This window comes from Narcine bancroftii, chromosome 4 (genome assembly GCF_036971445.1).
Source record: "Narcine bancroftii isolate sNarBan1 chromosome 4, sNarBan1.hap1, whole genome shotgun sequence".
NCBI classification, from domain to species: Eukaryota; Metazoa; Chordata; class Chondrichthyes; order Torpediniformes; family Narcinidae; genus Narcine; species Narcine bancroftii.
Window position 1 is genome coordinate 75,546,874 of NC_091472.1, and position 16,591 is coordinate 75,563,464.

At 43.0% G+C, this 16,591-nt stretch overlaps 1 protein-coding gene across 2 annotated transcripts in view; it reads right to left on the minus strand.

Moving 5' to 3' along the window:
* LOC138760695 (utrophin-like) overlaps nucleotides 1-16,591 on the minus strand; it is a 632,519-nt gene that overhangs the window by 247,770 nt on the left and 368,158 nt on the right. For both annotated transcript variants that reach the window (XM_069931641.1, XM_069931640.1), the window contains 2 exons: nucleotides 1,517-1,755; nucleotides 288-405 (listed from right to left, as the gene is read on the minus strand). In XM_069931641.1, the coding sequence (XP_069787742.1) occupies nucleotides 288-405; nucleotides 1,517-1,755 (357 nt within the window). The remainder of the gene's footprint in view (nucleotides 1-287; nucleotides 406-1,516; nucleotides 1,756-16,591) is intronic.

Below are 16,591 nucleotides of genomic sequence, written 5' to 3' on the forward strand. Positions count from 1 at the left end.
AAGAACACTGGAAAAACAAATTTAAAAATCTAAGCCAGGGAATATGATAATAATTTGTTTTAAATTCATTTATTACTTCAGTTTAGTTCACCCATCCTGGACAGTGCACCCAGCTGGGTTGTATTATCCAGCTCAAAGCTAACCGAAGCAAAATCAGGAAACAAAAACAATGGCTGTTCAGAGATCATCTCTTCTGTTAACTCACACTACAGACCACTTCACTTACAGGAATTAAAAGCAAGCAAGATGTCAGAGTTCACAAGCATTTATGGGACAACCTTACTCACATCGCTCAGTGATTGTAGCTCGTTCCTCCAAGTCAGCAGTTTTATTCTTTAGATTCTGAGCAAGAGTGAAAATAGCATCAAGCCGGGAACGCCGTTGCTCCAAGTCATTCTTTGTGGCCTAGTTCCAAAAAGATCCACGTGTGAATTTTTACTTTAACAAGTCAATCGTAAACATCCTTCAGCCATGTGCTAAATACTGGATATGCTTGTTGGGAGTTAAATTCAACCATCTACGAATTCCATTCAAATACAACAAAACTTTTTTGACTGAATCACCAGATAAAACAAAATCATCTGCCCCACCCTGTCAGCTCACCAGCATCACCTCACCCGTCATCCGTTTCACCAAGTGCTCCAACACCATTTCACCAGAAAACATTTCATAACTTAGAGCCTCCACTTCCTATAAGAATGATTTTCACAAAATTTCTTGCTGCCTAGTTACTAAACCATGCTCTGGACAAATGATCCATCAGTTCATCCTTCAGAATTTCGAATGCTGAGGTCTGTTTACAGCTATTCCTCGACCCATCACACTAATGTCATTGTGAAGAAAGCACATCAACACCTCTACTCCTGGAGTTTGCAGAAATTCAATATGTCATCGGATTTCTCAGTAAACTTCCACAGATGTATAGTGGAAAATGTGCTGACCAGCTATATCACAGCCTGCTATTGGAGGACCAATACCTCTGTGCAGAAAGTTCTGCAATAAGCAGCGGGCAAAGCCCAGTAGATCACAGGCAAAACTGTCCCCACCAACGAGAGCATCTACATGGAATGAGACAGAGTTGGATAGCAACAGCAATTTTCAAGGATCTTGCTCTTTTCTCGCTGCTGCCAATAGGAAAGATGTATACTGTACGTGTCACAGGACTTGGACCACCAGGTTCAGGAACAGTTGCTACCCCTCAACCAATCAGACTTCATCAGCGACTCATTCAAGGACTCTTACTTAGCTCACTATTTATTACTGAATATTTATTTTTCTGTATTTGCACAAATTGCTTACATTTCTATTTTGTACTCATATATTTCTTGTTGATTACAGTTTAGTTACCGACAAGTTGAAATTCTGCCTGGTCAGCAGGAAACAGAATTTCAGGGTTGCATGTGATGTTATGTATATACTCTAAAAATAAATTTGAACTTTGAATTATTTCAGATACTTTATGGCATGAAAAAGGCACAACATAAATTGTGTTAGTGGGGGAATTTTCTTTCCATACCTTCAGGCGAACAATAATTTCATTAATCTCCTCTAGATCTCCAACGGTAATTATGTTTGACTTGATCATCTGATCAATGAGCGTCAACCAATCAATCAGCTCCATTGCAGACTTATCCAGATCTGCAGGCATCAAAGACTCCGAATCAGGAGAGAACGTTTCACGCATTAGTGGTTGAGTGAATACAGATGATGGAGGAGTTGCTGACACCAGGGTGACTGTTTGAACAGACGAATGAACTGTTGACAAAGATGAGACAAGACTACTTAGGTCCATCAAATTACATAAGACATTGTAACCTTGAGCACCATCTTGAAAACATTAAAAGATTATGTCATTTATTCTCCTGAGCCTGCTCCTCCAATAATAAGGTAATGATTCATCTGACCGTAACCTTCACATTCCAATCTACAGTAATCTTTTAAACATAGGAGGTATCCATCTACCTCCGCCTTAAAAATCACTAAGACTATACCTTTCTAACTATAAAGAAAATTCTAAGGATGCATTAAGCTAAATTTCACCTCTTTTCTTTTCATGCATAACCTCTTATTTTTAAATTGTGACTCCTAGATATAAAACAATATAATGTTGGAAATATTCAGCTGGTCAGGCACCATCAGTAGAAAATGAAATTACATTAACTCTTCACATCACTGATCTTTACTCAAAACTGACAATGAGAAAAGAAGTTAATTTTAGACCTCTAATTTTGAATTTTCCTCAGAAGAAACCTCTCATCCTCGAAGGACCCTGTAGAACTTGTATGTTACATTCTGGTGAATACATGTTGGCCAATCTCATCTTTTATCATAAGACAAGCCACCCTTTTCTGCAACAATCGAGGTAATCTTAGCTGAACTTCTTCCAATATACTGACATCCTTCCTAAAGTGCTAATATTCCTGTCTAAAACCACATTAATTTTCCACCTTTTGTCCTCTTTAAAAGATTGGTTAAAACCATAAACTTTCAAATACACCTTTGGCCATTTGTCTTACTATCTCCTGAAGTAACTGCAGACCTTGACGAACAGCTCAGACCAGAAACTTTGGTTATATCCCTTTGCTTTCGATGAATGCTGCTTGACCTGTGGAGTGTTTCCAGCATTTTTGTGCATTGCACTCATGTCAAATTTTACTTGATAATACCCTTGCAGAGTTGTTTGGGATATTTAACTGCATTATCATCCATCTGATTAAGGAGCGGTCATTGATTTCAGTGAACTGGGAGAGGAGGGGAGGGGGACATGGGGAATGAAGGAGAGAAGTCCCTGTCTATATCAATAATGCAGAGTTGGAGAGCTTCAAGATGGAGTGAATATCACCAACATGTTCTGGTCCAGCCACATTGACACCATTGCCAAAAAGAGCATCAATGGCACTACTTCCTCAGAAGCCACAGGAAACTCGGCATGTCCTCAATGCCTCTTATCAATTTTGTAGCTGTACCATAGAAAATATTCTAATTGGATGCATTCCAATTGTGCTGCCCAAGATTGGAAGAAACTGCAGAATTGTAAACATAATATCTCTTCTTTCTACTCCATCTATACCTTCTGCTGTCATAGGAAAGCTACCAATATTTTAAAGAACTCCTCCCACCTTAGTCACACTTCTTCTCGCCCATTCCTTCAGGCAGGATACACAAGCTTGAAAACAGAAACTTGTAGATTTAAGAACTATTGCTTTCCTGCTTTTATCAGACTAGTCTGAACCTCTCATTGCTGAATGCTCCTGTATAGTTTAACTGTACTTTTCTTCATATACTGCACCTTTGTTTTTTTATTGCATCACCTGTTGTACTTCAGTATGGCTGGATGGTATGTAATACAAAGCTTTTCATTGTTCCTTGGTATACCTGATAAAGAAACAATGCAATTCTAATGTTTTCTTCCCTTAAAGCTCTTAACGATTTCAAAAATTCCTTTATAACTGGTCTCAATTTCTCCCAAAACATTCTTGCTACTAAAATTCTAACTTATCGCCATGATTATCTTGTAGAACCATAGAACATTACAACACAGAAAGAGGCCATTGTAGTCTGTACCGAACCATTTTTCTGCCTAGTCCCACTGATCTGCACCCAGTCCATAGCCATCCATGCCACTCCCATCCAAATTCTTCTTAAATTTTAACATCGAGTCCGCATTCACCACTTCAGTTGACAGCTCATTCCACATTCTCACCACTCTCTATGTGAAAAAGTTCCCTCTCAAATTCCCTCCAAACATTTCCCTTTCAGCCTTAACCCATGTCCTCATTTGTATCTCACCTACCCTCAGTGGAAAAAGCCAATCTACATTTATTCTGTCTATCCCCCTCATAATTTTAAATACCTCTATCAAATTTCCCCTCATTTTTCTACCCTCCAGGGAAGAAGTCTTAGCCTGTTTAACCTTTCCCTGTAACTCAGTTCCTGAAGTCTAGGCCACATCCTAGTAAATCTTCTCTGCATTCTTTCTATCTTTTTGATATCTTTCCTGCAGGTAGATGATCAAAACTCCTCACAACGCTCCAAATTTGGCCTCACCAATTTCTGATACAACTTTACCATTACAGACCAACTCCTATACTCAATATTTTTTTTATGAAAGCCAATATGCCAAAAGCTCTCTTTACAACCCTATCCACCTGGGACGCCACTTTTAGGGAATAACCGTACGCATCTGTAATCTCAGATCCCACTGTTCTACTGCATTTCTCAATGCCTTACCATTTAAAATGTATGTCCTTACTTGGTTTGTCCTTCCAAAATGCAACATATCACAAACGTCTGTATTAAAATCCATTTGTCATTTTTCACCCCATTTTTCCAGCTTGTCCAGATCCTTCTGAAAGCTTTGAAAACCTCTTCACTGTCCACAACGCTTCCAATCATAGTGTCATCTGCAAACTTGCTGATCCAATTTACCATATTATCATCCAGATCACTGATATAGATGACAAACAACATTTTTCTAGTACTGATCCCTGAGGGACACCACTAGTCACAGGCCTCCAGTCTGAGAACCAATCATCGACCACTACTCTCTGGCTTCACCCATCCAGCCATTGTTAGATTCAGTTCACTACTTTACCATGAATACTTAGTGTCTCAACCTTCCTGACTAATCTCCCTTCCTGACTAACTTGTTAAAAGTCCATGTAGACAACATCCATTGTCTTTCCTTCATCAACATTCCTGGTTAACCTCCTCAAAAATCTATATATGATTTTTTTTTCCCCTGCCATGCACAAGCCACATTGACTATTCCGAATCACTTTCTGGCTATCCGATCTCTTAGAACACCTTCCAATAATTAACCTACTACTGATGTCAGGCTCACCGCACAACACGAGTTACCCTCCAATCCTCCACCACCCCACCCATGGCTAAGGACATTTTAAATATTTCTCCCAGATCCCCTGCAATTTCTACTCTACCCTCCCTCAAGTTCCAAGGGAATATCTTGTCAGGCCCTGGGGATTTATCCACCCTTATTTGCTTTAAGACAGGAAGCAATATGAATATGAATAGTTCTTTAATATGAATAGGTCCTATGACATCACTGCTTGTTTTCCTTAATTTCCATGACTGTGCCAGTTTCCTGAGTAAATACTGATGGAAAAAAACTTTTAAGATCTTCCCCATCTCTTTTGGCTCAGGGAAAGCCGATCACTCTGATCTTCAAGGGGACCAATTTTGCGCTTTACTATCCTTTTGATCTTAATATACCTATAGAAACGCTGAGGATTTTCCTTCCCATTGTCTGCCATAGCAACCTCATGTCTTAATTTAGCCTTCCTGATTTATTTCTTGAGGTTATCCTTGCATTTTATTTATACTCAAGTACTCTATTTACTCCATGTAGCATATACCTGCTATACACCTCTCTCTTCTTCTGAGCCAGATCCTCAATATCCCTCGAAAACCAAGGTTCCATATGCCTGTTAACTTTCCCTTTAATCCAGAAAAGAACATACAAACTCTTTGAAGGTTCTCCACTTATCTCTCACATCCTTGCCTGAAAATAACATCCCATTCCACACATCCTAGATCATTTTTCATTTCCTCAAAATTGGCCAAGACCTATCCTTCTCCATAATTAAAAATTATTATAAAAATAATTTTAAAAGTTATTATAAAAATTTATAATTTTTCACCTTGTTCTCCATAATTACTGCTGCTGCAAAGAAACAGATTTCATAAATATCTTGCATCAATATCACTACCTACATATGTTACCACTATTAAAGTCAAATTTTAATTGTCTGAGAGGATGAGCAAATGTAGGTTCTTGGGAGTCACTATCTCGGAGGATCTTTCCTGGAACCAACACACCAATGTCATCATGAAGAAAGCCTCTACTTCCTCAGGGGTTTGCGGAAGAGCTAGTGGAGTTGTTCAAGTAAACCGGTACGGACTTGAAGGGCCGACATGGCCTGTTTCCGTGCTGTATGCGGTTATATGGTTATAAAACCATCTCCAACTCCATCTCCAACCTCATCTCCTCTGGTCACCTCCCTCCCACAGCCTACAACCTTGTTTTCTCCCATCTCCGCACTGCTCGTTTCTACCTTTTACCCATCTATCCAGGTAGACCCATTGTTTTGCATGCTCTTTCTCCACCGAACTAGTTTAGTCTTACCTTGACTATCTTTACTCCATTGGCCCAATCCTTCCCCACCTACAACCATGATACCTCACATGCCCTCCATCTCTTCAATGGTTTCAGGTTCCCTGAACTGGACCTTCACCTTCACAATGGATGTCCAATCCATCGAATTGAAGCACTTCACGATGGATGTCCAATCCATTGAATTGAAACACTTCACGATGGATGTCCAATCCATCGAATAGAAGCACTTAGCTTCTTTCTGTACCAGAGACCTGACCAGTCACCCTCTACCAACACCTCCTCCACCTGGCAGAACTTGTCCTCACTCTAAATAATTTTCCCTTTAACTCATCTCATTCCCTCCAAATCAAAGGAGTAGTCATGGATCCCAGCTATGCCTGCCTGTTGGTGTTGAAAGCCTTCACAGGCAAAGCCCCTCTACACTTACTCCATTATATTGATGACAACTTCAGGGCTGCCTCATGCCTCCGCAATGAGCTTGTCAACTTTATTCATTTCGAGGGCAACTTTCACCCCGATCTCAAACACACCTGGTACATCTCCAAAACTCTTCCCTTTCTAGATCTCTCTGTCTTCATCTCTGGAGACAAGATTTCCACTGACGTATATCACAAAGCCACCAACTACCACAACTACATTTCCTCATTCCCTGTTCCCTGAAAGGATTTTATTCCCTTCTCTCAATTTCTCTGTTTCCACCGCATCTGTCCCCAAAATGAGGTCCTTCAGTCCAGATCTTCTGAAATGTCTGCCTTCTTCCACTAACGAGACTTCCCCTCCACCACCATCAACTCAGCCCTCACCCACATCTTCTCCATTTCCTGCTCATCTGCCCTGACCTCTTTTGCCTCCAGTTGCAACAAACAGGATTCCCTTATCCTCACCAATATCCCACCAGCCTCCATATCCACACATTATCCTCCGGAATGTCTGACACTTACAACAGGATCCCACAACCAGATACATCTTCACCTCTCTACCTCTCCCTGCTTTCTGTAAGGTCCACTCCCTCTGTGACCCCCTTGTGCACTCATCCCTCCCCACCAATCCACCACCATACCACCCCCCCCACAACCCGGCACCTTCACCTGTGCCCACACCTCCTCCCTCACCACAGTCTGGGCTCCAAACAGGCCTTCCAACTGAAGCAACACTTCACATGTATCCACAGGAGTGATTTACTGCATCTGGTGCTCCCTTTGTGGCCTTCTCTACAATGGAGACACTGGGCACAGGCTGGGAGATCACTTCACTGAGCATCTTTACTTAGTGACAGAGACCTCCCAGTGGCCAACCATTTCAGTTCTGCATCAGACTCAGATGCCTGTCCTGGCCTCATGTACTAACCCACCAAGACCACCTGTAATTGGAGGAACAACACCTGATTTTCCATCTGGGCACTCTCCAGCTAGACGGCATCAACATTGACACCTCCAGTGTCTGCTAACGCACTCTCCTTTCCCCCTCTCTTCCCTCTATCCACCCTCTTTCCTCCCTATTCACCAAGCCATCCCTCCTCCCTTTGCTTACTGCTGTGCCCTCCCTCCCTTCTCCACCGATTACCTCCTGCCTTTGCGACCACGCCTCTCCCTTACCCTATTATTCAGATGCCTGCCAATATTTTCCCATACCTTGATGAAGGGTTCAAGCCCGAAACTTTGGTCATGCATTTTTCTTTCTTTTACAATCTTTTTTTTATTGGTTTTTATAATAAATACAGTACAATGAAGAAAAGGGAATGAAACTGAAATTATAATGTCACATAAGTATATATATCAAGATAAAACCAAACTGTATAAACTCGGTTGCCCCCTCCACTGCACTGGATGAAGACAGAAAAGATATCAAAAAAAGTGTGTGTGTGTGTGTGTGTGTGTGTGTGTGTGTGTGTGTGTGTGTGTGCGCGCGCACGTACGTGCATGTGCACGAGCATACACGCTGAGTTGGGTAAAATTCTGGAGTAACTCCTTTACTGGTTTCAAATTGTGCATTTAAAAAGGCCTGCCCATCCCACAATTCTTAGCGTCCTAGCAGGCCATAAGTGACATCAACTTTCGGGCTGTGGCTTTGCCCTCTGAACATCTCCTTGGATGTTGCGGGCTGTGGACTTAGCCATGGGTGCTGGAGCTGGTTCGTTTGTCATGTGGGTGAGCTGCTAAATGACCCCCCTCACCCCCCCAGAACCAGCGATGGGAGGCGCGGGAACCTTAACCTGTATACTGTCCACTTTGCATGGTCGGCATTGTCTCCTAGCAAGTAGTGTAACGGCTGGTCATTCAATGTCCAGGTGTGCTATTTTAAGACAGTCAATTGTAAATGTCTCCTCCTGGCCCCCAATGTCAGAAACACAGGATGTTCCATTCTGTCGCACTACCCTGAAGGGTCCTTTGTATGACCGTTGTAAGGGTGGTCTGTTTGATCCTCTGTGGATGTACACAGGTTGTTGGGTACAAAGGAGGGTGGAGCTCCACGGTGGGATGGTGGAACTGAGTCAGTGTCCCTTGTCTCTCCTGGAGCTTGGTCAGCACCTCTGTTAGTGTGTCTCCTGGCTGCAGGGTGCAGGCATGAACTCACCAGACAGTGTGAGCAGTGAACTGTAAACCAACTTGGCAGACGACACTACTAGATCTTTGGGTGCTGTTCAGATGCCCAACAACACCCAGAGGAGCTCATCTACCAAGCCGGGTACTCAAAGTCGTGCTATCAGGACTAATTTTAAGAGCCTGTGGAAACGCTCCACCAGGCTGTTTGATTGGGGGTGGTATGCAGTTGTTCTGTGTTGTTGGATTCCCAGGAGCTGCGCCATCATAGACCACAAAATTAAGGTGAACTGTGCACCTCTGTCTGAAGTGATGTGGTGGGCAAGGATGCTGAACCTCGCTGCCCAGGTTGTGATCCTAGCACATGTCTCTGTTGTCGTGTCACTTATTGGAACAGTTCCAGCCATTTCATGAATCTGTCCATCATCTTGAAACAGGTAGTGGGCTAACGACGTCCACATGCACGTGCTCCAATCTCCTGTGCGTTGGTTGTAAGGGTTGCAGCGGTGCCTTCACGTGTCTCTGGACGTTGGAGGTTTGACAGTGTATGTAGAGTGGCAGAGTGTGCTGACCTGTTTGCATAGGCTATGCCACATGAACCACTCCACAATTAGCTGGGTGGTTGTCCGGTTGGAAGTGGGGGCCAACCCATGTAAGGCATTGAACACTCGGTGCCTCCAGGTGACCAGTACGATGGACTGCGGTTGCCCTGTGGAAGTGTTGCAGAGGAGTTTGTTACCTCTGAGCCCAAAGTGTATATCTTCGAGGGAGAGGCAAGTGAGCACAGTTCGGTATGCCGGTATTTCGCTGTCCTGCTTCTGCTAATGCTGCATTATCCAATCCTGGGGCTGGAGCTTGCACCAATTGGATGGATGTTCTTGATAGTGTGTCCACCACCATGTTGTTCTTCCCCAAGACATGTTTGATCGTAGTGGTGAATTCAGTCAAATAGGACAGGTGGTGCTGTTGGCGGGCTGACCAAGGGTCAGACACTTTGGCAAACACAAAGATGAGGAGCTTGTGATCTGTGAAGATTGTGAACTCTCTCCCTTCTAGAAAATGCGTGAAGTGCCAAATGGCCAGGTACAAGGCCAGTAGCTCCCTGTCGAACAGACTATACTTGACTTCCAGGGGCTGCAGGTGTCAGCTGATAAAAGCGATTGGCTCCAATGCCCTTCTAGTAATTATTCAATATGCCACTGACTGCCTCTTTGGGGGCATCCATGGTGAGGGCTGTGGGGACATCCATCTAGGGGTGGACCAGGAGCATGGTGTTAGCTAGCACTTCCTTGGCCTGATTAATTGCTGCCATTGCCTCTTCTATCCAGACAATTACTTTGGCTTTGCCAAACATCAAACCAAAAAGAAAGCGCATAATTCAGGCCGCTGAGGGAACAAACCAGTGATAGAAGTTAGCCATCCTGACAAATTCTTGCAGACCTTTGACCATTTTGGGTCTGGCGAATTAGTGAATGGCCGCCATTTTCCCCAGCAAGGGAATAGCTCCATGACGGTCAATCTGGTCTCCAAAGAAGTTGATGGTGGATAGACCGAACTGGCACTTGGCAAGGTTAATCGCCAGTCAATAGTCACTGAGGCAGCGGCAGAGGAGGTGCTGATGGGTCAGATGCTCTTGGTGGGAGAGGCTGGCTGCAGGTTATCATACAGAAACTCCAAATAATGCCCCATTGCATCCATGAGGCGCTGGAAGGTCTGTGCCATGTTTTTAAGGCTGAATGGCATCCTCAGGAATTCCAATAGGCCGAACAAGATTATAATGGCAGTCTTCGGGACAACGAGGATGTGGGACCATTTTGGAAAAGATGTGTGTCCTATACAGATAAGCCATGAAATCCTGGATGTGTGGGACTGGGTATCCATTGGGAGACAGTTGCATCATTCAGCCTCCTGTAGTCACCACATGTCCTCCATCTTCCTGCAGATTTGGGCATCGCATGGAGTGGGGAGGCTCAAAGGCTGACCGAGCATCGCACAATCACATCTCCTCCATCTTGTTAAACTCCTCTCTCACAAGCCGAAGCTTGTCTGGTGGTAGCCTGCAGGCCTGGGTGTGCAGGGGGTATCCCTGCATGGGGATGTGATGTGTCACGCCATGTTTGTGGCTTGCCATGGAAATCTGCGACATTACAATGGACAGGAACTTTGATAACAGTCTGATGAACTTGTTGTCTGACTACTTAACGCAGTCAAGGGCGGAGCTGGCAATTTGACCTCCCCAAGGGGAAAAGTTTGGAAAGTCTTTGCGTGACCAGCCTCCATCCACCAGCAAACTGTGCACCCAAGCAATGGCTATACCACGGCCAGTGTGAACATCCACGTGAATCGCTGGAACCAAATAGCAAGGGGGCAGTCCGTGTGCTATAAGTGCAGATGGTGCTGCCATAAGCCACTGTGAGCTCCGATCCAACCCCTCCAGATCTGGTATCGTGGCTCTAGGGGGGAGCAGGAAACTGATTTTGGCTCCTGTGTCTACTAGGAATCTGCACCCAGAATATCTGTCCCATTAGCGATGGCTGGCCTTTTAGTTTCCCTGAAACTAGCATGGCAGTTGGCATCAGCAGGCCCTGGATCTCCATCTTTGGTGGTAAAATCATCAAAATTCGGAATTGGTGTCATTGTTTGGTGCAAGTGTTGCAGATTTAGTTGATGGGGTGCGGTGTAGTAGGACCTTTGGCCATGACGCAGCACTAATTCTGACGCTGGCCCTGTTATCTCATTTGGCGTGCCACAAAAAAGTCCACGTGAACAGCCAATTTTCACAGGTCGGAGAAATCCTCGTTGCTAGTATGAGGCAGATGTCCTCCAGCATCTGCTCTAAAAACAGCTGTTCAAAGAGTAAACATGGCTTATGGCCGTCTGCTAGTGCCAGCATGTCACTGTTTAGAGCTGGCAGCACCCAGTCGCCAAGGGTGTCCTCCCTTAGCAACCATGCAGCCTTTTCGCAACATGAGAGGCCTTGAGTGCCTCAGACCTGCCAGCCTCCAGAGGCTGCTATTTAAAGTCCATTACGCAGCCTGCCGTTTCATGATTGAGCGCAGCCACCACATAGTAATATCGGGTCTCATCTGAGACAATGTTCCTGACCCAGAACTGGGCCTCTTCCTGCTGGAACCAGACGAATGGCTGAGTAGTCCAGAAAGTCGGCAGTTTCAGTGAAACTACATTTTGAAAAGTTGAATCGTTCACTTTGTCCATGCTGCTGGAGTTATTTGGGTTGGGTCCAAATGCCATTGGATGGTCAGGGTCACCAATGTGGCTGCTAAACCACTAAACTAAAAGAAACATGCTGGTGTACTGGTTTCAAATCGCGCTGGTCCCAGAGTCCTTAGCATCCCAGCAGGGTTGAAGTGACATCAACTTCCGGGCTGTGGCATTGTCGACTTACCCGTCGATGCTGACAACGGTTCGATTGTTGTGCAGGTGAGCCGCTTTATATTTAAAAACCACCTAGCCTACTCTAATATAAAAAATCTAACCAATAAAAATTCTGAGCAGTTTATCCTGAGGGTTACATACATTTTGTAGCTTTTTATTCATATCATGAATCAAAAAACAAAGGTAAGACTATATCTCATCTGGAAAATTGAATATATCAAATCACATTAAAAACATTTACATCAAATGAAAATAAGACACAAAAGGTCACCATGTATCTTCAAATTCAACGATGGATCAAATACATGATATCTAATTTTTTCTAAACTTAAACAAGACCTAATATGAGAAAACCATTGAAACACTATTGGAGGTCTAGAGTCTCTCCATTTGAATAAGATGGCTCTTCTAGCCAACAATGTAGAGAAGGCCACAACCCGTTGCGCAGGTAAATAAAAACTCCCCATGTCTGGTTCAATAACCCCAAAAATAGCATTTATTGGATTGGGTTGTAGCTCCACCTGAAATATTGTTGAAAAGATATTAAAAATTTAATTCCAATAGATTTCTAAGGATGGACAAGACCAAAACATATATGTCAATGTAGCAATATCAGATTTGCACCTGTCACAAGTAGGCTTAATATTAGAAAAGATACAAGGCATCTTATCTTTGGACATATGAACATAATGCACCACTTTGAATTTGGTTAGTAAATGTCAGGCATAAATTGAAGATATATTTACCATCTTAAGAATCTTATGCCTTTTTAATCTTATTGTGAAGTACTGGACTTAATTTCAATAATTTATATATAATTCCAATTAATCCTTTCTCAGAAGGATTCAATTGAAAAATATTATCAACTAGATCTTGGTGAAAGTACAAATAGAAAGTCCGGTAAAATGGTATTTAAGAAATTTCCAATCTGTTAATATCTAAAAAAAATGAATATTTGGTAAATAATATTTATTTGCTAGTTGATCAAAGGTCATTAAACAACCTTCTTTAAATAAATTTGCAAAAGAAATAGTACTTTTGAAGTATTGATCAATTATTGATGGTTGAAAAAAATTATGAGAGATAGCCCTAGATTAAACAAAGTTTTTTAAATTAAAAGATTTTCTAAATTGGCACCAGATTTGCAATATTTGTTTGAGTATTGGATTAGATATATCCTTATTGATCTTGGAAAAACTAAATGGAAGAGAGGTACCCAATAAGAGGTCACTGAATACTATTGTGTAAATTTCAATTCTAAATCTGTCCAAAATTTGTCAGAATAAAAAAATCCAAAATGTTAGATAATGAATATTAACAACCCAGTAATAAAATCTAAAATTAGGTCGGGCCATAACTCCATCTTTTTTCAATTTTCGTAAATGAAATTTACTAATTCTAGAGTTTTTTTTCGTCCAAATAAAGAAAGAAACTTTTGAGTCAATTATCTAAAAAACTTTGGGATAAAAACTGGAATCACTTGAAATAGATATTACAAACTTAGGTAATTTATCATTTTAACTGCATTAATACGACCTATTAAAGATAATGATAAAGGAGACCATCTGGAAAAAGACCATCTCACATACTCGAATAGAGGAGAAAAATTGAGATTATATAAATCTTTAAATCGTTTAGTGATTTGAACCCCTAATGCATTTTTATCTTTGTAAAACAAAGGCACTCTTTAACCTGCTGAGTTTCTCCAGCATTGTGTTTTTTCTTCAACCAAGGTGACTGCAGACTTTCATGTTTTACTTCTCCATAATTAACTTGAAACTAATGACATTCTGATCACTGTCACCTGTCTCTTGTCTCGTTCCCTAATAGGAGATCCAGTATTGCACTCTTCCTACTGGTTCCTCTATATATCGATTTAGAAAATTTTCCTGAACACATTTGACAAAGTCCAAGCACTTTTACAGTATGGGAGTCCCAGTCAATATGTGGAAAATTAAAACCTCCAACTATCATAACATTTCTGCAGCTGTCTGCTATCTTTCTATAGATTTGTTCCTCCAATTCTCATTGACTATTAGGCGCTTTATAATACAACTCCAAGAGTGTGGTCATACCTTTCCCTTCCTCAGTTCCACCCATATAGTGTCAGTAGACAGGTCCTCTGGTCTGTCCTGCCTGAGCAAAGCTGTGATTTTGTTTTCCCCCCGGACTCAGGGACATTGCAACGTCGGGATCGACTTGGTAAGAGGAGTAGCAAAAGGCTTGGGAGCATGTTGTACGTGGAGAACCAGCTACAGTGAGTGTCTTTTAAAAAGAGCACGGAGGGCAACTGAAGGGTTAAAAGGAGTGTGATTTGTGGGAGTGAGTACTCGAGATAATTAGCAGGGATAAATAAATGGAGGGGAAGATAAAGAGTAGTGGCCAGTGTCAGCGTGGGACTAAGGCTTTAACTCACGAGGATTTGGCAAACAGAGGCTGAGGACAAGCTTGATTCCAAGAAGGTAAGGTCTTTGATTTTAAGATAGGAAGGGTTGATGGAGACAGCGAGGACAGTGGAATGCTCTGAGTGCAGGATGTGGGAAATCTGGGATAGCACATGTGTCCCTGATGACTACACCTGCATGAGGTACATCCAGCACCAGCTCCTGGGAGACCATGTGATGAAGCTGGAGCTCAAGCTGGATGAACTCCTGATCATTCCGGAGGCAGTAATAGTTATAGAGAGGGGCTTCAAGGAGACAGCCACCCCTAAAAGGTAGGAGACAAGTAACTGGGTGACTGTTAGGAGAGGGAAGGGGAGAGGCAGACAGAGCAGAGCACCCATGTGGCCATTCCCCTCAACAACAAGTATACCTGTTTTAGATACCATTGGTGTGGTCAAGTCTCCAGCACAAGGTCTGGCCCCCCTGCTCAGAAGGGAAGGGGGAAAGAAGAGGAGGGCTATGGTAAATGGGGACTCATTGGTTAGAAGAGCAGATAGGAGATTCTGTGAAAGAGATAGAGTCTCCCAAATGGTACGTTGCCTTCCTGCTGCCAGGATCAGGGATATCTCGGATTGAGTTTAAAGCATTCTGAAGGGGGAGAGCAAGCAGCCAGATGTCATGGTCCACGTGGTGACCAATGACATAGATAACAGTAGGGATGAGGTCCTGAAGAGGGAACATTGGGAGTTAAAAATAAGTTAAAAAGCAGGACCTCAAGGGTGGTAATCTCAGGATTGCTGTCTGTGCCACATGCCAGAGGATGTAGGAACGGGAAGTTGTGGCAGGTGAATACGTGCTGAAGAGTTGGTGCAAGGGGCAGAGGTTCAGATGTCTGGATCATTGGGATCTCTTCTGGAGAAGGTCTGACCTGTACAAAAAGGACGGGCTGTACCTGAACTGGAGGGGGACCAATATCCTGGTGGCCAGGTTTGCTAGAGCTGTTGGGGAGAGTTTAAACTAGTTTGTGAGGGGGGTGGGAATCAGAATGGGAGTGCAGAGATTAGGGTAGGACAAAAGCATGAAGCTATATGTTCTGAGTTGGTAAAGAACAGGCAGGGGAAAACAACATAAAGGTAGCCAGGTGAAGGGTTTGAAATGTGTCTCTTTCAACACTAGGACTATTAGGAATAAAGGGGATGAACGTGGAACTACGTTGAATGTGGCTGTTACTGAAACTTAGCTGGAGGAAAGGCAAGACTGGCTAATGCAGATACCAGGGTTAGGTGTTAAAAAGAATAGGATGGGAAGTAGAAAAGTGATGGGGGTGTGGGGTGAGGAGTACCATTACTGATAAGGAATAGTATCTCGGCTATAGAAAGGGAGACACTGCAGAGGGAGTATCAACTGAGTCAGTGTGGAGGGAGTCAGAAATAGGAAGGGAGCTATCACCATACTGGGAGAAGTCTATAGGCATCAAAATAGCCCTCAGGATACCAAGAAGCAAATAAGCAGGCAGATTTTGGAATGGTATGGGAAATATGGGGTTGTAGTTATGGGTGACTTCAACTTCCCTAGTATTGACTGGCACCTATTGATTGCAAGAGGGAAAGATGGGGCTGAATTTGTAATGTATGTACAAGAAGGATTCCTGACACAGTATGTGGACTGGCCAACTAGAGGAGAGGCCACACAGGATCTGGTTCTGGGTAACGAACCTGGTCAGGTGGCGGACCTCTTAGTGAGAGCAACCACAACTCCCTTAGCTTCAACATAGTTATGAAAAAGGATAAAAACAGTCAAAATGGGAAAGTACAACTGGGGAAGGGATAACTATGAAGGGATGAGCCAGGAACCCGTGAGAATAAATTTGAAACAGATGTTTAAGGGTGAAAGCACACAAACACCACATGTATGTAGATTGCTGGGAGATATTGATATATTCTGTAACAGTTGCCCAATGATCCAGAAACCTGAAGCTCTCCCTCCTGCACCATGTTTTTAGCTACATATAAGCTTTATTATCCTCCCATTTCTAACATCACTGGCATGTAGCACAAATAGCAATCCTTTAATCACAACCCTGGAGGTCCTGTCCTTCAATATAACGCCTAACTCCCTGAACTCTCTTTGCAGGA